Source organism: Melanaphis sacchari, unplaced genomic scaffold (genome assembly GCF_002803265.2).
Source record: "Melanaphis sacchari strain LSU unplaced genomic scaffold, SCAv2.0 Contig45_pilon_pilon, whole genome shotgun sequence".
Lineage (NCBI taxonomy): Eukaryota > Metazoa > Arthropoda > Insecta > Hemiptera > Aphididae > Melanaphis > Melanaphis sacchari.
Window position 1 is genome coordinate 2,609,960 of NW_020271303.1, and position 23,391 is coordinate 2,633,350.

General features: G+C 29.5%; 1 protein-coding gene across 1 annotated transcript in view; it reads left to right on the forward strand.

Annotated features, from left to right (window-relative positions):
* The window catches only part of LOC112598175 (zinc finger protein ZIC 4-like), a 37,262-nt gene extending 21,114 nt beyond the window's left edge, over window positions 1-16,148 (forward strand). Inside the window, exons 2-4 of the mRNA XM_025344556.1 lie at window positions 13,506-13,675; window positions 13,828-14,036; window positions 15,267-16,148. Coding sequence (XP_025200341.1) covers window positions 13,506-13,675; window positions 13,828-14,036; window positions 15,267-15,426 — 539 coding nt within the window. The 3' untranslated portion in view covers window positions 15,427-16,148. The remainder of the gene's footprint in view (window positions 1-13,505; window positions 13,676-13,827; window positions 14,037-15,266) is intronic.
* The last annotated feature ends 7,243 nt before the right edge of the window (window positions 16,149-23,391 follow it).

Here is a 23,391-nt window from a genome sequence, read left to right on the forward strand (position 1 = left end):
GTTACGAGTTTTGATTGCTCGGAATATTTCATTAGGTAAAAAAAGTAATGATATTAAATAAATGTTAAGTGATGAAAAAAATTATTTATAATATCTATGTAAGAAAAAAAATACATCGTATCCGGCGCATATTCGTCAGAGACCGGTTTGGTTTGAAATAAATTAAACGGCAATGATTTTTTCCCTCGTCTCTTCAAAGTAAAACTGTGTCAGAAAAACATTACCAAATTAATATAAATAGTTTTACGTACCGTATTTAATACGCCCGTCACCCAGTTTTTTTATCAAACGAATGACAGCATATCACATTTAGTTTCGATTAAACAGCATTAATTTAAATGCTTTTAAACGGTCCTCATGTATACCAAAACCTATATATTATGAAGTATTTTGTATTTTAAAATAGTTACACAATCACATATGTTGTATTATTATATTATTATTACTATGATATAATGGACGACGAATAAAAAAAAAAAAAAAAATAATAATACGTTCTATAAGAACAGAGTTGTATATATCTACGTATATATAAATAACAAATATTATGTTATGTCATAAAATATATGTACTTACATTCTATCCATCGATCACGCTTCATCACTGTCGTCGTACCTAAATAATAAAATGTTAAATGTATTCAATATAATCATTATGGTGAATTTCTATACCTAACTAGATGTACTGAAACATATACATGTATAATGTATAAGTAATTACTATATCATATATATTAATTCTGTTATAAATTATTATCGTGTGAAAAATATAATCTGTATACATCTTAAAATACAGAACATATTTTTAAAAACTACTGTAATAGTAATACAGTATGTCTATATATATATATATTACATATCTTGTATTTACTTCACTAGCGTTAGTTTTTTATTTTTAACACTTCGAATTTGGAGTCTAAAAGTTTTAATTATAATACTTAGTGGAATAACATTTTTCGGTTACAAAAAATTATTTTAATATTTGATGTCATGAGTATTTATGATTATTCAATGTATTTTTATATTTTAGTATGCGTTTATACTGATAGTAAATTCGTTCAAGACGCGTTATCGTCTCTACTATATCTATCCAAAACTCGCATACCCGAGATTCACTTTCGCCCAGCATAACATGCTGCGTAACGGAATTGCTTTTAGCATTAGCGACTAAAACCTATGTAAAAGCGGCTAAACCATCTTATTGAACAACAGGGAGCGAATAAAAATATATGTAATTTTTTAACATAATACTCTCTAGACTCTAAACAAAAATATTTATTTTAATATCTGAAATATAATAAATTTATACATAGATAGTCTCTTTACCTAAAAACATAATTGATTTATTAATTTATTATAATTAATTTAAATTAGTATTTTCCTAAATTAAAACTTAATTTTAAGCCCTTCTAGTATCTATATGGAACTATTAGTACTTTTATTATAAATATATTACAATATTACCTTTTCTCGGATTTATTTAATTGCAAATATTATGGTATTTAAGAGTTATTATGCGGCACAATTATATGAAACGGTGTTGAACACGGAAGGTTAAAAGTTTCCGGAGTCGCTGTATGGCTATGCTGAAAACAATAGTTGTACAGCGGGAAGGCACGGGGGTTGCTTTTTAAGTTAATTAGCATTCCAAAAAGGAAGTACCATGACTGAACAGAAAAATAACATTCGGCCGAAAAAGCTGTCCGCTAAAACATAAATAATAATATTATATTATACACATAGTTATCGTGTATAATTATGAACAATTAGGCGTGTCAGTATATTACGTAGGTAGGGTGGTTGGTGATTAGAAGGGGAGCAGCAGTGACGAACAATAACTAGACCGCAGGAATATTTTGCACCTTATTAATGTACAACAAAAACCCTGGACTGTATATAATATATAGGTATATAGGGATTACGGGTCCGGAACAAAAACCAAAGGATGCTGTGGAAAGAAAGGTTCGGAAAATCTAAATATATATACCCAACTTCGGCGTAATGCTAGCCGCATTTTAATGTTATATTTTATTATAATACTTAAAATGACTTAACTCGTTTATGAGTTTTATAATAATCAAAACACAGTAGAATTTATACAAATTATTTTATTATATTTAATTGTTGAGCCACATTAAGTTCATTATAATTCTTAAATCTTCTAGAAAATAAATAATTATTTTACTAACAGTTAATTCATAATTAACATCATTAATATTAAAAATTAAACACACAAAAAATATGTTAAAAACCGTATTAAATTATTATATTTTATTAAGCAGTATAATTTTATTGCAAACAGAACTTATGAACTATCACTGCAAAAATAATATTGCAGACAGTTATTAATGATGTTCAGTACCTACTGTAGAATGCAGTATTTAGACATGTGGCTTTCACTCATTCGTTATACATAACAATACAGGCGCCGCCAATTGATAATATTTAATACTTAAATAATAACGATAATTATAGCTTAATTTTGCTGTAGATAAGATTTTTATATTACAACGAAATTATCGAGTGTTCGAATGTGTTGTAATTAATAGGTACACGTGCTATTTATTGATTAAGAGAAATAATAAGAACGATATTTTATAATATCCCGAGATTTTAACATCACAGACAGGTGGAGACTTCACTCTTATGGCTATATCCCAAGCTAAACTAAAAAAGACCACTAATATTAAAACTTGAAACTTATTTTAATTCCTAAAAGAAAAATAATATTTTAAAAGTAATAAATATCATACAATAAATCCAAATAAAGTAAAAAACAATTAACATAGATCTTATAATTTATTTATAGATTAAAGTTTTTTCCATTTAAAAACTATATCTACTTGTATTTAGTAAGTTATTTTCAGATCGTAAAAAGCGCAACAATAATTGATAAGAAAATTATTTTAGAAAAATGTTCTTTTGTGGACCAAAAAAAAACCAATCAACAATTCTCGATTTTACAATTTATTTTATACCTATTAAAAATGATTAATAATAAATAATCTACTTTGTATATTAATTATTATGGTAAATAAGATTTTTTTAAGAGGAAGAAATTTTAAAGAGGAGATAATTAGGATACTCAGCCCTATATCATTTACCATAATTAATAGTGGATATGCGAATCTGTGAGACTATTAATTTTTTTACGATTATAATATTTACACTATGGAGCAACAGGCGTGGTAATTTATGGGCGTTTCGAAATTTTCAATACACTTGCTGAGTGTATATAAATATAATATTATTATACTGTAACTGTTGTTATATATTTATAGGTACATATATATATATATGTGTGTGTGTGTGTGTGTGTGTGTGTGTACCTATAAATACTGACTGTAGTGTAGCAGAAGTATATTAGTAGGTATAGTATAAGTATATGTGAAGTAGATATAATATAATATAGTAGCTATCTGCCAGTAGACATTGACAATTTTATCGTGCCCACTCCGCCGCCGGAGGATTCGCACAATGGGCCAGTCGTAAATAACCCCTCGTCTGTGTGTGAGTGTGTGTGTATATATATGTAATTGTGTGCGTGCGCGCGCTCGTTTTCACCTGAAGCGCATTTTTTCAGTTTACGCGTCCTCTTCGCACACAGGTTCTCTGACCGTGTTTTATTTATTTTACAAGACCAGAATGAACACTAACACGCACACATCGTGTTGGCGAATATCGTCGTTTAACGACATCCGTCGTGAACGCCTACGCTCGTCTATATGGGTACCTGTACATTATACATAAATATTATACATATATGTAGTATTTGTTTACTCTAGCGCGCGTGCAATATCCATTCAGTTTCTGAAAATGTTAAACAATATGATATACATTTATATTTTTTTCCGATTATCTTTTTTTTATTCATATTATTTTATATTGTTTCTTTTTTTTCAAACAACCTTTGTGACGTCATCGCCATGCGAACGTTATTCGGAAGAAAAAATATATTTTCGCGAGATGCACGTCATCTGGTCTTGTCACATGTAATAATAACAATATTCGCATCCGACGGTGGAGCTGTTGTGTACCGCGATCGAGCCGGGCCCTCTCAAAGGGCGTATACGTATATATTATATTATTATACACACACATAATTAAAAACCAAACTCTAATCGTGCGGGATAAACACACACGTATAATATTATGTATATATAAGAGTGTTTGCAGTTCCGGGTGGGGTAGCTGATGAAAGGGTGAGCAGTAGTTTTTTCCGCAGCGATGATTGCCGTTCGTCCATCGGATATAATTATTATGTACATCAAAACCGGCGAATGACGCGAGAATCTGTATACATCAATATTATTATTATATTCTTCATCAGTAACGTTGCAACGATATAAACTGCACGCATATCTAAATACATATATCTATTGTCAAGTGTGCTTCACGTTGTATTATTCAATCGTTCAGTTGTTTACATACCAATATTGCAGTAGGTATGTGTGCGCACAAGCACGCATGCCGTTAAAACGTATCATTATTTATATTATGAAATACCTAAATAGAACTACTGCAGTTACATGCAATTACTCACGAATTACCAGAGCCCGATATTATAGCATTGAGTGAATGATATTTTATATAAATATAAAATAATCACAATAACGCATTTTATCCATAGATGTAGATTCTGCAAGCAGCCAAGATATTATAATTTGAACAAGAGGGAAAGCGTCGGCGCATCGCTCGTGAAAAATACAAGCGTGCGAAACGTATAGCTTATTCGCGTATCGGATTACAGACACCGATTGCGCCGAACGTGTCTCCTCGACAAATTCGACGCGTTTTATAATAATAATCTAATATAGGTACAAGTTATTGTAGAACATCGTAAAATTTGAATTATACTGCGACTACAACACGAGTTTAAACGAGTTTTGCGGAGCGACTAATATTATTTATTTCGAATAAACGACGTGGTTATGATAAAAAATAAAAATGAATCAAAACCTGTCGTGGTCTAATGTATAATACTACTAATAGTTAATACCGTCATTTTTCCCACGGATTCTTTGATTTTGGTTGTAAAATATATACACACAATAATTCTACAGCATTAATTGTCTATATTTAAATGTATATGTTAACGTAATATCGCGTCTTCGCAGAACGTCCAGCCAAGATCATGTTATTATGAGCGTATGTCCATTCATCCATGTATAATATTATATATTACGTATATATACAAGACTAATATCTCAATACAAAATAATTAAAAATTAATCAAAATATTGATTATTGGTTCTCAAACGCGTACTACAATTGAAGTATATTATTTTAGTTCAAAACAAATATTTTTAATTCATTCTAGTTATTTATATAAATGTAAAATATGATAATTAAAACAATAACGTTTTACTTGCTAAAAAAATTTTGCATTTCTGGAAAGTTTTCCTCTCAGCCCTATATTTAATCCAGCCCTGTGCATGTACACATTTAGTCTATTACAGCCCTTTCATCATGTAATAGTCACGCGAATCTGCAATTCCCTTTATGTATATACGCTTCAACGATTATTATTAACACCCAGTTATTTATTACGAAAAATAAAAACGAAATAGGTATATAGTAAAAAACCGAACCACCGTCATTGTTCTGTCAATCAGATGTGGTATAGCTGTTTTTTTTTCTTGTCGACGTTTATTTCCGACCACACTTGACTCGGTACGATCTTACCCACCATCACCGCTTCTCTTGTATCATAATTTGACAAAAACGCAAACGACATATCATCCGTATTGTACAAGTTTTTACGCATTACGAATACGTATACAATATAATGGTATTATACCGCTACAATACAATATATAATATAATATTATTATTATATACTCGACGATCGTCAACTGGTATTCGAGTAATAGTAACAATACGAAGAAACGCAATCTTGCCTTTTGCCGTTGTCACAAGGTGATTGACGATCTCGGTGGTCAAAAGGTACTGAAAACGATCACGGGGATAATTGACCGGATTTTTCGATCAGATTCGCTGTCAGTATGACAAGGGTGTAATGAATCCTGGAATGTTAGCTAGATTTCACTGCAATATATAGCATTATTGTGTTTGTTGTATAATAATCATTTATTTTTTCGGTGTAAAAATATAATATAGTATATGAGGGGAAACACGGTACAATCAGATTATGATTATTGATACCAAGGTTCCATTGTTGAATGCCGAGATGTTTATCGATCCGCAATATTTGTCGTTTTTCTGCCCGAACGTCTTTATGTTATATATAAATTCGTGTATGTGTGTGTGTGCGTGTGCGGACAGAAGAAAAAAACGTTTTTATTTTATTTTCAAATTCTCTCAATGCAACTCATACATAATACGAGCGTATGAGTCAATCACAAACGCGCATGTCCGTTTATAAGTATTGTAATAAAAAATATTATAAAAAACAGTTGGTGAGTAGCTAGCTTCTTGTATGTTCGTTAAAGTCTCTTCCAGGCTTCACGTACATTGAATTTCGAAGCACACGCGCTTTACAGCTCTCGATATTGCTCCCATACGTGTAACATATTGTTATTAAAAATAATCCGACAGACAGACAGACGGGACGTCAACCGTTTAATTAACATGACATATTATCATCGGCTTAAATCGATATCCCTATCGTGTTATGACAGTAATAACAACATCATCAATCAATGTTGTCCGGATGGTCTGTCCGATTAACTTTTGGGAGGTTTAAATATCAAATATATATATAATATATTACACTATTATATGCATATATACGTGTATATCAACTAATGCCAGAGTCAATGTAATGAGTGATCAAATTTGCATAACTAATATGATAAAATGTTAAACGTCGATTGCCACATGGTATATGTGTTTAGTTTTAGAATATAATAATATTATATTGTTTCGAATGCGTATTATATGCGTGATCGTTTTGGTTTTTCGATGCTAAGGGGATTTTCTTACAACGATACTGCAGGATAGAAAAAAATATTAATGACATATCAAGATTTGGGGGGATTATACGCCGACAAAAGGTGTGTATAATGGATGAACGCAAAGTGATTCAGGGTATTTTTTTTCAACGATAAATCGATTTAGGTTTTTTTTTAAACTCATAGGTTACAAAAAAAAAAAATACGCAAAGTTTATAGCACGTACGTATACAATATACCTGTGTTGTTAATTGGTTCACTGTAAACCAATATTTATTTTATCTAGTCACTTTCGCCGTACCGTAAAACTACAGGTGCAATATCATATTATACCGCGTCCGCATGTGCTAATGTAATTATAAAGGTATTACAACATGATTCGTATACAGTTCTTACGACTTACTAGACATCCGTAAAAACAACATTATACCTTCAGCCCTAAGTGAAACGAATTATTTGTCCAATCTATTTCGTATGCTAATGTTTGGACACCGCATTAAATATATATATTCGAATCACTTTTGCAGTATTGTTTGCTGCAGCCCCTAACCGTTTAGGGGATTTTCGAGTATGCATTCTAAGTTTTTATCACGCCCAGTGTGATAAATTGTCATCGGTTCTTATATGTATGTGTGTGAATGTGCGTGCGTGTGTGTGCGTGTTTGTGTATGTTCATGGACGATATCCATTTTTCCACGAAGAGAGCAGCTGCAGAATTGGCCGCCACAATGCAAGACAAATGGTCCCTAAAACATATTCCCCTAAGCCAACGCACAGTTATACCGAGAATATAATAATGTGTATAATATTGTGATATTTTTTTATTTAAATATTTACAATTATCTATTATCAAAACTACTCCACCAATTGAAGTCATATTGATCGACTATTATAATGTTTGATTCGTGATTCGCAAAAACTGAATTTCAAGAGAAACGTGTATACAATAAATTGTATATATCTAGTTACTAAGAAAAATCCACCGGAACATAAAAACTGAATCAAATGTAGTATACGAGTACGAAAATTATAAAACAGGTTTTTAAATAAATTTTGAAAAAAAATAACCTACTGATTATTAAGTGTACTTAAATCGTCAATTGTTAATGAACTTCATCGCATTAAATATTATAATGAAAACAAATTTACTGTACCATAAAAAAAATAAATAAAAACATTACAATCACATATACATCGGATATTATAGTTATGGTTAAATAATACGATATTCGCATATTACATTTCTGAATAATTACAATGGTATAATAATAAAATGTGCTGGCCAAACGCGTGAAACAATAAAATAATGTCCTGTGTAGAACAAAACCATAAATCCTTACGAAAATACACGTAAACCGGTAACGTTCCTCAAGGCTGTTATGATTTCCTTTATGTTGTACAACCCTTTTGTGAAGCTGACAAATTCTGTGTTTATAACCCTTATTATTATTACGTCTCTTTATATTACGTTCTTGCGCTTGTCATGTTCTATCTCCCGCCCCTCGCATTTACGAATCACAAACATATTATATACCAACGCGTATAATATATAATATGATAATGATATCCTGAGATAAGTGCTGCTGCTGGATGATTGAAAAATAAAAGATGCATATGAAAAAAAAAACAATAATAATAAACCGAAGACAGTTCTCAGGAGTTACCCACTCATTATATTCATACGAGTAAAAAACAGCCAGACGTTGTTTAATTCATATATAATAAGCCATTTCATATTGTAAATTCATTACGGTGGTTGTACAATCTTTTAATTGTCCATGTATAATTAAAACTGCAAGTGGACTTGTAATTTGATTTGTAGTGTCGTTTGTTGTCGGACCACCGGAATCGAGATGGCTATAAATTATTATGTATGTATACGCATAATATTATGTTATGTACGTATATAGTCCTCTATCGACTTACTGTATATACAATATTACTGTAATACACGTGGACGTATTATATAGTGGTTGACGGGAGGAAAAAAAAGAGATCCGGTGTTTATATTTATTTCATTTGTTTCTTTATTCACATTACACGCGCGTAAACTCCATACCGCGAATCGTCGCGTTGTAACCTCGTAGGTATACATTATTAAATACATACTTTATGGTTATTTTATCATCGCTTGATTAGACAACTATAATATTATGACCATGTTCGCGCGTATACGCGATACGATGATACCTAATGTGGTTGTTGCGTGCTTTAGATGTCATAGGTACTACTCGCACTATTATATAATGAATTATAACAATAATCATAAGATATTATTATTATAATTTTATGATACGATATTACAATACAATGCGTGCTACACGTGCCGCCGAGACGCTGGAAAATGATTTAATTTCGTTGTTCATTATCACGCGCACTGTTGTATAGTGTGCCGAAGTCGAGCGCTCGGGGTCGCCCGCGGCTACACATCGAGACCAAAACAATAGAGAAAACTCGGCGTAATAATAATATTTAAGGCATAACATTGTTTAAACAGAATCGAGTCATCAATCAGTAATTATTGTTATTGTTTTTTTATTTTTTATTGTTGTTTTTATTATTATTATTATTATTATTATTGACACCCCGTGTACGGTAGACGATACTTGTACCAACGAAATGATTTGCGTTTATTGGTACGCACCCAAAACAATAGAAGTGTTGCGTATACGCGTTCCGATTGGCTAACAACGCGGTCACATTACATATTTAAGTAATTATAATATGTATATTGTATAATATGTGAGTAGAAGTAGTATTCGTTGTATTGAGAACCGAATTCCAGCGTGAGATAGATTTACACATTATACCCTCTTATACGGGGCAGTTTTCATTCGAATTCATCGTTTTTAGATACATTGACATAACAGACTATAGTTATTATCAGTATTGTGTAAAGAGGTGGGTATAGTATATACTAATAATAATTTATGATGACGTAGGTATAGTAGCAACTGTAACGGTAGGAGTTACATCATATTGTGCTTAATGGCCGACGTGTTGTAATGTACGAGTAGTATTATCTTCTTTATCTATGTACATTTCTTGTCTGTTGCGTGTGGTCTAAATGCCCATGTTTTCTAAAAGGAAAAAGGACGCAATTTGTGTATACGTGCGTGCTAGCATTTTGGAAAAAGTTTATTTTAGAAAACCGAAAATTGAAGAAGAAAAGAAAGCGAAAAAAATGTGTCCTGTGTGCAATATTTATGATCAGACATACACGCGCGTTGGGTCACAATGGACGTCCCGTCGCGAAGGTGCTGGCCCCCGTTATAATTTAACACCGGGTGGGTATTTCTTTTCTATCGATTCGTTCAGCACCTTAAAGTCCTTTCGAGACCTAAATATACCGTATAGATATTCAATAGAGATTTTATTAAGTAGCGATCTTTTGTAATGGTCCTCTTCTCCGGAGTCATTGGTCATCGACGCTTCCGTCCGGCAGATGTATACCCTATTGTCCAGCTGCTCGTGGTGGACTCACACACGCATGCCCATACATTCTGTGCACCCACGATAAATAAATATATAGATCTGACAGATATGGATTAACTTTATCGATGATATTTTATTCGTTTTCAATATAATTTAAAGACGTGTTTATATTTGGTGGTCACGATGGTGGAAACTGGAACTTCAATAATAATAATATTATAACTGCAGCGAGTCTATTTTCATCGCGCGCACTCATCGCTAATTCCAACGTGATAAAACAATAGGACTGATTGTAATATCGATGACTGTTGATATACACGCTAGAGTCATATTTCAGAACATAAACCTAAGATATCTACATCTAAACTCTATTGTTCCCTTTCAATGTTACCCTCAAATTTTCTAATGCATCGGACAAGTAAGTTCTTGAGCCGTCACCGGACATACAAGTTAATGCGTTCTAAGTGGAATAAATCGCGTCCGATGCATATTAGATACGACATAAACGATGCATGTAAAAGATGACAATAGGGAATTGAACAAAATAAAAATATATAATAATAAAATAAATAAATAATCGTTTTAGATCTACGATACTATATTGGTTTCGATTTGTATACATATATTTGTATAGCATACGTATACTACTACTTTAGGTACATTAATATTAAATGAAATATACTTGTGACGAACAATTGACATCGGTTGACATTACGCAATACTTCTAGATTTAACATGTATTCGTTATACCTTTACACAACGTGTTACACACGACTATTTCATAAACTTACCGGAGGAAAAAAAAACCTTATCTGAGAATCATCACTAGTGGGAGGAGTAGAATATTTGTTCAAATTGATAATAATTATTATTATTATGGTAATATACATCAATTACATAATAATATATTAGTGTGTTAGCCTTTTGTGTTGCAATTTTTATTGTTTTTGTTTTTGTCTTTAATAAGTATTTCCCTATTCCTACGCTAGGCTGTTTTCCGATTTATAAAATAAAAATATTTTAAACCATTTGTGATTGAAATCTTTGGTAGAGTAGACAACATATTATCTGCAGCTGTACCAGCAGTGAGTGGGCACAATATTCCAGAGACGCGTATATATCATCTACGACGAAATATAATACTTCCACGTTGTTTTCATTATACGCATCTCAAACCCATAAGTCATAAACCCGTTTAGTTGTACTTTTTTTAAATAACTCATTAAAAATTAAGAGTCCTTGGAAATGCCACCCAATTTATGAAAGAAGAATAGCATATGTAGGAGCAGAGGGACGAAGAAAACGAAGATTTTTTTTATTACACTTATCTTTTGACGATATAAGCATATGCGTGTACACACATACATGTATGTGTATTTTTATTGCATTCCTGTCCATTGTATGCCATAACATATGTAAATCGTTAAAACACTCATCTTCAGCTCGTTTGTATAAGGTATACCTTTATGCAGGCGTTCCAGAGTCGTTAAAAACGAAAACATCGCCGTTACGTGTCGCTAATCGTTTATTACCGAAAAGAAACTGACCCGCGACTTAGGCGCCGGGGGAATATTCGCTGACCACGTCGTATATTGATATTGACGGTTCGATGGTAATATATTTTTTTAGCTGACGTGCGTTGGCGGTTAAGTTATGTAGAAACGCAATACGTCGTCTCCCATTTAATAATATAATCTGGTCATATTATTTTTGTTTTATTGTTTGTGATATTATATTATTATTTCTTCGTAACCGAAAATATTACGAATTTATTTTTATTTTTTCATATACTTTTTATAGACTGTTAAACAACCGTCGCGTACCTAGTACTTTATTATCACCCGATTCCTACCCCTAAAAGTATTTTTCCACAGTATACGTAATTTATTGACTCCACCGCAAAGACATGTATAATGGAGCCTTTCATATTATATTATTTTATGAGAATAAAACAATAAACACGTCATCACAACCGGTAGTCCGGTTCCTATGTAGAGGTGTGAATCCGTCTAGAATGTTACCTTGTCAATTGCCATAATCAAATTGTCGATAACAAGCTTTCAACTCCTTTTCAACTGTCTGACCTTAGTACGAGTTGATAGAACGACAAGAGGGAAAATTAAATATATTTGCAATGAATAACAATATCAGTCTACGAGTTATAGTAAAAGAGGTCATAGGCATCAAACCGTGTGACCAACCGCATAAACTCCAATCATGTCTGAATCATGTAATTGCATGTTAATAAAAATATCGGAATAAATTACATTCGTCAAAATAGATATTGTGAAGATAATAGACGGGATGAAAAACATTATGGTTCACCTCCTGTAGTCAATATATTTAAAATGCATAATACAGAACTTGTTATTACTTTTCGTATACATTTTGAACAAGAAAAATGTTCACCAAGAACCCACTGTCAAATATATATTGAATAGGAAATCTATCTCTAAATAACTACCATACTAATGCAATGGATGCAAACTCAATTTACACGCTAAAAGATAATACGTTATCATGACCAAGGATATATTCGTCAATGTTACACAAAATTTGGTCTCACAATAAAAACAGAACAATCTTTCTTTCCTTTTTTTTTTTTTTTTTTTTTTTTTTTTGGAGAAATCGACGATTCGACACGGGTTACGTATAAAGGCCTTTTGTATACTCCCATTCCACTTAGAACAGGATTTATGGGCTATCCGAGTAACACAAGTGAACCTTAAGTCCAGAAGTAACGATATTGACCACACCACGTTTAACAAAAAAAAGGGTCTTAAACCTAAAATTTTCAAGGTTTTTAAAAGACCTTTTTTTCTCTCTGTATATTCAATATATCAATATATAGGTATTGAATAAGTAATTTACTGGGTGTCTTTGTTCCGAAAAATTCCATTACACAATATACAACTATCTATACGAAAACGATAAAATGAACATTACCGAATTTTTGCTGTAAATTATTGTAAAGACTTATTGTATGCATTTGACAGTTTCCTAACCTCCTGCAGTAATACTGGAATCGTTTATATTATTATGTGATTTTGTTTATGGGCCACGTGATACATAAATATCAATCGTTGTAATAATAATGATGATGATAATAATAACAATAATAATAATAATAATAACAACATTTTTGATGTTTGTACAGGCGAGAAGCCGTTCAAATGCGAGTACGAAGGATGCGATCGAAGGTTCGCCAATAGTTCAGACAGGAAAAAACACTCGCACGTACACACTTCGGACAAGCCGTACAACTGTAGGATATCTGGCTGCGACAAGTCGTACACTCATCCCAGTTCCCTCAGGAAGCACATGAAGGTATGCATTCGATTTACGTACATCATATTATATTATTTCTCTTTTATAGTTTACAAGGACAATAAATAACATACTTATTATGACGTTGTCTGAGAGCTTGATTTAGTATTATTTATTTACTTAGATTTTAATTATCTTCGTACGGATTACAGGTGCACGGTAATGGAAAAATGGACAGCGACGGCAATTACGACTCAGAAGACTCAAACTGTTCGTCCGGCGGTTCGATCAGGGTGACTGAAAGTTGCATTTCTGTAACGCCCAGCATCGTGTCACCCGTGGACCATCATCACGGAGCACAGACCCCGTCTGTCCTACACCCGACGGCACTGCCGCTGCCCACACCGCCTACGTCCGATTGGTAAGTACGTCTTGAACGTTTTGTATGGCATTACAATTATTGTTCTGTGGAATAGTGTTTTTTCATTAATAATATACAAATAATTTTTAAAATTATTTGTACTACTCATCAACGCATGTACATAATTAATATTTTATTCAAAGGAATCGTAATTAAAAAAATGAAATTTCAAAATAACAATCCAACTCAATATTTAGTGAATCAAAAAATAATCAATGGAAAGCCTAAAATATGTTTCAAGTGTTATCATTTATAAACTAGTGGAATTTATTATATTTTGTTGTAGCTTAATAAATCCATACATCGCTCGTGTATCCCAATTCATAAAAAAATGACAACATGAAATTAAAAATAATGTTTTTGTACGTTGTGTTATAAAACATACGTGTGTACACTGTACGAGATATAATTACAATATACATATTAATCAACCATAAAAATATATGCCATTGCACAAAAGTCAATAGTCTGAAAATAATTCATGGCGTGAAAAATAAGGTATATTATGCGATATAATGTAGTACGTTATATATCACTTGTCTATATCATAATAACAATTATTATTTATTCATTTTCACGTATTAATATAATTGAAATATATTTTAATATTAATAATATGTCTTCGAAATTGAAACGCTGATTTGAAAACTAAATGACATAAAACGTGGTAGATATTAAAACTATATATAGATAGGTTATCATAAATCGCGTGTGATGAAATCGAGTTGGACATCGAAATTGATACATTCGACATTTCTATCTGCTAAAGCGATTTTATATGATTTATATTTACGTTCAAAATAAAATGAAAAAGGCTATTTTACGAAAATTAAATAAAGCTTGTGATTGTGTATCGACATAGCCTACTCTTTTTTTTAAGTGCATAATTTCTTTTATTTAAATCCATTCTTTGTCAACGTCTTATCACTCGAGAAGGGTTGAGTATATCTATCGCACTACTACACCCTTGTCTAAAAATACAATTTCACGTGTGTGCGGACGTCACTTCCAATATATTAGGTCTGGTGTGGGCAGGGTAGAGAAATCGGAACGACGCGTTAAGTCGCGACGGGAAAGAGGAATACGAAGTAATATTTTGCACAGTACCGGGGTTCGAACTGATGACCGCGTGCATCGTGGCCAGCTACAACAGTTGTATCATACTGCCCAAAGTGCATATATATCGTAATAATGTGCATATTTGTCTAACAGTGATCTTTTAACCCTCAGGTACATGAACACCGGACCCGGAGCGCCGTCCATTCAATCGTCGTCCGTCGACCACGGTCACCATTATCTGACAGACCTAAATCACCATCACCATCACCATCACCCACACCATCACACGTCACTGATGGCTCATCACCATCATGGCACCGCGGCTTATTGAAACAAATCCCCCGCTTCGTATTACAACACCGCTCCTGCCAACGCCGCCACATCAGAATGGAGGTAGCACACCGTTACCGTCGTCATCGATACTGATGACGATAATGATGATTGTGACGATGACGATGACAGAAGGCGGTGATCAGCAATGGCGAGCACATTCTCGCCTTGAAAACACGACATAATCTATAAATATAATGTATAAAATATAATGTCGTAATAGTTGCAGTGGTTATTATAATATTATATTATATTCGCGGAGAAATATGAGCATTTCGTTTTTGTATTTATGTGACTACCATTTATCGTGATAATTTGAGAATGCTATTCAATCATTATGCAGCGCATGTGAATGTATATTATCGTTTTAATATATTATTAATAATAATATGTAATGTATTGTTATTTGTTTTAACATCTCTCTATCGTTTTCCATTACGATATGAAGTGGGGGCCACCTGTGATTCTAATATTATTAGTGTTTAAATTATTTTTATTTTTTTTAGCTTAATTATTATCGACGGGTTATTATCATTTTTTTTTTTTTTTTAAATCAAAGATTCATGTGTATTGATAATGTTACCGATACTATAGATGTCATTAATTTTTTTTTTTAATTTCATTCAAGTATCGTGTACATCTTAACCCCTCTGTTACTGTGCCTTTAAATTAAATATTTAAACATTATGAATTTTTAAATACCAATACTAAAACATGAATATTATATACTATGTTATTAGTAATAACTTATTACACATAATGTATTTGTAATATTAAATTGTATCCATTCAATCAAAAAAAAAAGAAAGAAAAAGAAAAAACTTCCATTCATTTACAGGTACACTATATTTGTACAATCTTGTATAACTAAAGAATTTAACTCTGTAAGAGTATATGTTAGGCCAACATGCATTTTTAGTTTAATGTAGTAAATTGTATTATATTAGTGTATCAAAGGCCTATATTGTAAAAAAAAATATTTATACATATTATATATACGTATATATTATACAAATAAAAATTGTAAGTGATATGAAAATAAATTTTATTTGTGTTTTAAAAATCGACCGTTTATTGTTTAATAATTATTTGTGTAGTGTATATGTATAATGTTTTATTATACTCACATCAGCTGTTCTACCTTCAATCGTTTACCCATAACACATATAATAATATTCCTTTTGAATTAAACACATATCCGCGTGAGGTAATAATAATATATTATTAATTCCCTAGTCTGATAAATGTTGAGAAGGTAACTGAACAAAATACAACGAAGTCGTACCAAGCTGATGCACGAAATAAGGGTAATGATTCGCTCATGTGAACCAAAATCATATATTTTTAGTGTTCTTGAAACACAAAAGATGTCGGTACAATATTGTTTAAAGAATAATATGCTTATTCATCAGGGGCGTTTTAGGATTTTTATCGCAGGAAAGAAAAGAATGAAATTTAAAGAATTATACAAAATCTAATCTGTTATTAAAGGGTAATACATTAGTCCCTGTTTATTATATTATTACCTATATTATATTCGACATAAAATTAAAACATAATATTCGCACATCTTAAAATGATAAAATATACATTTTTTTATTGCATGAGTAAATCGTAATAATTATTGTATTGTTCTAATACATAAATGTTATCATTTCAAAATCAATTAACACAATGAAAATATCTCTATAGAAAAAAATACTTATGTAAGTAATCAGAATTCAGAAACAATCGTTATTATAATCTATTAAATTGTAAATATTGTGAATAAATTTATAATTTCAAACATTAAGCTCGATGAAGAATATTAAATAAATAATGTATTTATTAATATAATTTTTTTTTTTTTGAAAATTTATAAATAATAATATAGGCTTTATTAGCATCTGATCTGTACCTATATCTATTTGATTATCGGTATTCGTGACTGTTATGGAAACGTCATTGATGACTTACACTTTTTTTAAATTAATAAAAAAAAACTATTAATTTTATCATCATAACAGTCGTATCTTAAAACGCAATATTAAATTCTAGTATTTCGTTTAAATTCTACCCTGATACACTATTTAGTAAATATTCTATCGTTCTAGTCAATTAATTTTAAACTGGTTTAAAAAAAATATATATATAATTTATACCATACGAGTTTTTTCTATAAAAAATGTTTATTAATGTAACCTATCATATACACATTTTTTACTGTAAAATAATGCACATAATATTTTTTAGACGCAAAGTATCTATATATTCTATATATGTGCATGAAATAATATTTTAATTGGTCGGTGGAAGTTTAACGAAGAAGAATGTTAATGTTTATTTAAGTATACTGCCATAATATACGTTTGTACGTGTTAATTAATTTTAAACGCAACGACAACCGTTTCGACTTAATAACTCATGAATACAAACTCATAAATCTTACACTTCAGTAAACTATAAGTCTGTACAAATATTGTAACATTTAGTATATTTTTCTAAAGCGATCGAAGATTATATTTAAATACTGGTACAAAATTTCTAAGGCGTTACAAGGATAACCCTAAAATATATATGAAAACAAAATATTTTTTCACTTTTAAGCTATAAAATAAGTATAATGTATATATAAATAAATACTCACTATATTATCCCTTTTTTGGAACATTGAAAGTTTATTTTACATTTAATATGAAACAACATTGTCGAAATATTTATTTAAAATTTCCTTCTGATTTTCTTCGTCATTCAACTGTATGTACGTTATACATTAAAATATTAGTAACTCGTCAATAAATACATTATTAAGATAATTATTGACAACATAATATTATATTGATGGTTACCAAAATAGTAGCACAATTTTGGGGGTTATATATTTTTTTCCTATCGGGTAATAAAAATAACTCAATGGCTCCAGTTGTAAAAAATTATAGACTAATTTTATAGTATTGACCCCTGAGAATATAAATAATATTACGTAGGTATAAGTAGGTACTGAGAAATTATTGTCACAGTAATAATATTAATATTTATAGTTTTTAGTTGTAGTGTATAGAAGCGTTGGTGTGTATATAAGTGGTGTGCATGTTTATGCATGTTGTGTGAAGAAATATATAATATTATGTGATAAGTATTTTTTTTAATGTTAGCGTTTATTCAGTTTATTGTTTATTCTTCTTCTGTCAAACGGAAAGAAATGGACGTACACATTCATGTATAACATTATATAAGTACACATTTATAAAGATTAATATGCGAACTGCAGACTTGTATAACGCAATCATATTTTTATTCTATTTATAGTTTTATTTCTAAAATATTATTTTTTCATTACAACGCTAATAATAATATATCAACTGACATAATACAAATAATTATAGAAACACAATAACGACTGGTAAATTTATACGTAATTTCTCAAGATCCACTGATAATATTTTATCACATTACCTTATAGTAGTTGTGTTTAATACTATAGTTTAATTTATTTAGTCTTTCTAGAAAATTTAATATTACACCACTGAGGTAAATGTATTAAAGTATGTATTTAACTTCTCATATCTTTTTGTGAAAAAATGTTACTAATTTTCCTTTTATTAGTACATAAAAATTACTTATACGCAGTGCCGTATTTTTAGGGGAGGAGGTCACCACCCTCCCCAGAAGAAAACAAAGGTTCAAAATGCATAAATGATTTGCTACATAGAGATAGAGAAAAAATTTTTAGACCCTTCCTCTTCCAAAAGAAATTTAATAACACGCCATTGTTTAAACATGTTATTATACAGTCGTCATTCGTTAACTCGAACCTCGATAATTCGCAAAACTCCATAAATCGAACTAAACGCTAAGTCCCCTGAAAAACCTCTATAATTAGAAGAAAATACACGTATTCTAGTCCCTTTGATATTTGAAATGTCTTTCGGTGGGACACACTTTACAATTCGAATTTTTATTCCATAAGCCTCTATAATTCGAATTTCCTTAAACGCGATTATATTATGTAAATACAATTTACATACATATGAAGATTACGTACAATCTATTTTACGTACTCGTAATGAAACTAATAACTTCGGTGGTTTAATATTATCGTTGATAAACAAACGTTATCGTACTTTACCTACCTACCTAATCTAAATTTTTGTTAGGATTATATCAATTTTTTGAGTAATCTGAAATAAACGAAAAAAGATGCGATACAATTTTCAATGCTATCAATAAATTAGACAACGCTATGAACTAAATTGTAACCAGCAATTTATCACAGAAAAAAAAAAATAACCGATTTCTTTAACATATAAAATATAAAAATATAATAAATACAAATAATTTTTTACCTCTCTTTAATTCGAATTAATTTTTTTTCCCTTGATAATTCGAACACTCGGTAAATCGAAAGCCTCTATACATCGAATTTTTAACTTGGTCCCCTGAATTTCAAATCATCGAGTGACTAATGTATTTTATATATTATGCAACTATATAAGATTTAAATGAAAATTGTACTGTGATAAAAATGTAAATAAAAATCAGAAACACGTGAACAAAGCCAGTGGTTCTTATTTTTCACGCTAATATCAAGGAAAAAATGATGACAGTAATATTACGAAATTAACAAATATCTCAAATTGTATTTATATTCCATTAGTAGCCCCCCCCCTTCCCAATACTTATGAATCAACCCTATACCAATCGTCCAAAGCGTTTAGTGTATAACACTATCGATCTAACGACTTATTATAATATCTACGTCATATAAATTATTTATTACAATGTATACTCCCGTAGACGATAAATAAGACTATCGGATTCCTGAAACATCCAATTCGGTAATCGGGCCAATGGATATTTGAATTTTAAAAATCTCATTACACGGGTTAGAGGTGTATATTAAATTATGTGTTTGTCCAACCGGTTCTCCAAAAGAATTGATCGGAACTCTTTACCGCGTGTCAATTGTATAATATTCGTATAATCATTTATCATCAACTGCCGCGGTGGTAGCACTTGAATTTGTACAAAACCATTGTCCAGACTAATTGTTTAAATTAAACATTACACCTATCTCATAGAACCATCTGAGAATACATTAATGTAAACACGATAAGCGGCTTATGTTAATTTATAGATGTATCATGTTTGCATTATGTTTTATACGATAGATCGTCGTTACTTTATAATTATTATAATATGCATATTGTGTATAATATAAAGTGTGCACAATCGAATAAAATTTCAAAATAACAAACGATTTTAGATAATATAAAATATGTTTTGTACTAATTTACAGTGTTTGGAAAGAACGCGTCCATAAGTACACATTCATCTTCATATTTTATGAATGACCAGATAATTCTTGAACATCACTCACTTAGCTACTTAGTTATATCAAATAGAAAGTGAATGTGAACGGAATTCATACTTTCAAGGAACTTGAACTTTTTTTAGGTCATATTATGAATGTTTAAATTAAGTTCCATTTTTAAATTTATTTATCATGCAACTGTATCAACATTTTATCCTAGTGTATATTGTGTATAATTGTATATTAATAAATTCATATGATTAAACCATATATAAATTTAGATTTTTTTTTTAAATCATGTAAAATGTCTACAGTTTATAACATTTTAAAAATATGCTGTACATGTTAATTTGATGTAGAGTTAATTTAATAAAGGTGTTAATAAGAATATTATGGTAAGTTTGTTATGAATAAAAAAATTGATTAAATTTATTTTATAAATACGTATTTTTTAATTTTTTAGTAATGGCTACTGTACGCATTTATTTTATGTACGTATGTATACAACTAATTCAAATATGTACTCTTTTATTACTTAATCAATAAAACAAATTACAATATTACGTGACAATGATGTTATTATAGTTGTTGTATCCTATTATATTTGCTAATTTAATGCAATTGTGCATTCAGTCATTATCTGCCCACTGCAAGATAAACATTAACAGCAACATAGTAATTTTTCATAAAGAAAAGAAATACTTGTTTTATCTATTTAAATTACTCAAACATTGTAACTTATGTCATCTGCAGGAGATTATATTATGCAAATTATGATTTAACAAAATTCAAAAGGGGGATGGTAAATTTTAAAACAAAAGCACATGGGTTATTAAAACAATTATTTTTCCAAAAAATATCTATTTATTTTATAATATAATTTACGATTAATACAATAATAAGCAGCAATGATTTTACAAAATAAAAAGAACGGGTTTCAACTAAACGTCACGAAAATAACATCAACGTGTCCTTGTAAGATCGTAATTTTATTATTATTTATTATATAGGTACGCACAACAATCGTGTTTAATATGAACTTAATAACAGTAAAATAGTTAATTATTAAACTTTATATCGTTATAATTATAGATAGGTATATTATGTAAAAATATATTATGCACAAATAGCAATATGACGCAAACGGTTTGATAGCTGTTTTTTCAGTAACTCCGTGTTAAAATAATATTGATATAATATGTACCGTCAATGTATTGTAATTTTCAGATGATCATGATTTGCAACGTTATAATATGAAGGATTTGATTGTTTTTACATACAACATATTATTTATAAAATTCTATTAGTTAATTAGCTATTAAAAACTTATGAATACAAAATTATAAATACTCCTAAATTAAATTTATGTAAAAATTATTAAGCAACAACACTAACTACATGGTTCTTATAAGTTCAATTTGATGATTTTAATAATTTATTCTGGTGATAGTTTTTGTAAAATTAGATTAATATTATACATAATAAATAATAATATAAAGTTATTATATAATTATTTAATAAATCTAGATAATTTTTTGTACATGTATAATTTTAATAACATACCTATTATTATATTTTAAACTTTTATTAAATTTTGGTAGCATTTGTAATAAAACACAATTAACTTTGTACTTTTTAAATTACTTGAATTAACTATTTAATTTATAAATATTTTTATTATTAGTTAAATTCTTATTATTGTTAAATTATAAATAAATTGAAAAGTATATATCTAGTTAATAATTTATTCCAATAAACATACCTCATTAAATATGAATAATTCATTACAATATGTACCTATATTGAAAAAATTTGTGCTTAAAATAATAATAATATGGTTTAATGAAAATAATATATTTTTATTTTTAGGATTTTTCAGTTACTTGTATATGGTTACAATTTATTGACTAACTTGTCAACACTAGTTATAATGATTAGATGTATCTAAATTATAATTATTAATTTTATTAAAAGCCACTCTAATGAGTAAATTTTCATATATTATGCATATTAGAAATAATTATTGTTACAATCTCATTTCATAATTAAATCAAATTAACCCAATTTTTGACAACAAAGTAGATGGCTATAATAGTAATATTTAAATAAATAGAAATTTCTGTAATCATAGACAAACCTTAAATAACAAAAATTAAATTTTATTATATAGTAAAGACAAATATTTTATTTTGTTGACAAAGGCTGTGGATCAATAACTTAGAATTTAGATTATAAACATACACAATATTATAGATAACATGTTGCCCTCTTCTTTTTTCATTTGGTTAATTTATTTAAATTTTTGTTTATTAAAGAATAATAATTTTGGAAACGAACATTTAATATTAAATATTTTAGAAAAAAAATAAGTATATAAAAACAATTTTAGACAGGAGCAAGAAATAAAATATTTTTACCCCATGATATTAAATTCCAAAGTAATGTAAAAATTACAATTGGTGTCAACTACAAAAAAAATCGCAAACTTTTTTTAATTACTTTTTTTTTTTTAATCATGATACATTTATTTTATTTAAGTATAATAAAAAAAACAAAACATTAGTAATATTAATTAATTTTGGTAAATAACACATTTTTCCCGAAAATTGGAAGATAGGCAGCCTAATATACACACACCTCATAATATCCAATATCATTTAAAATATATTATAA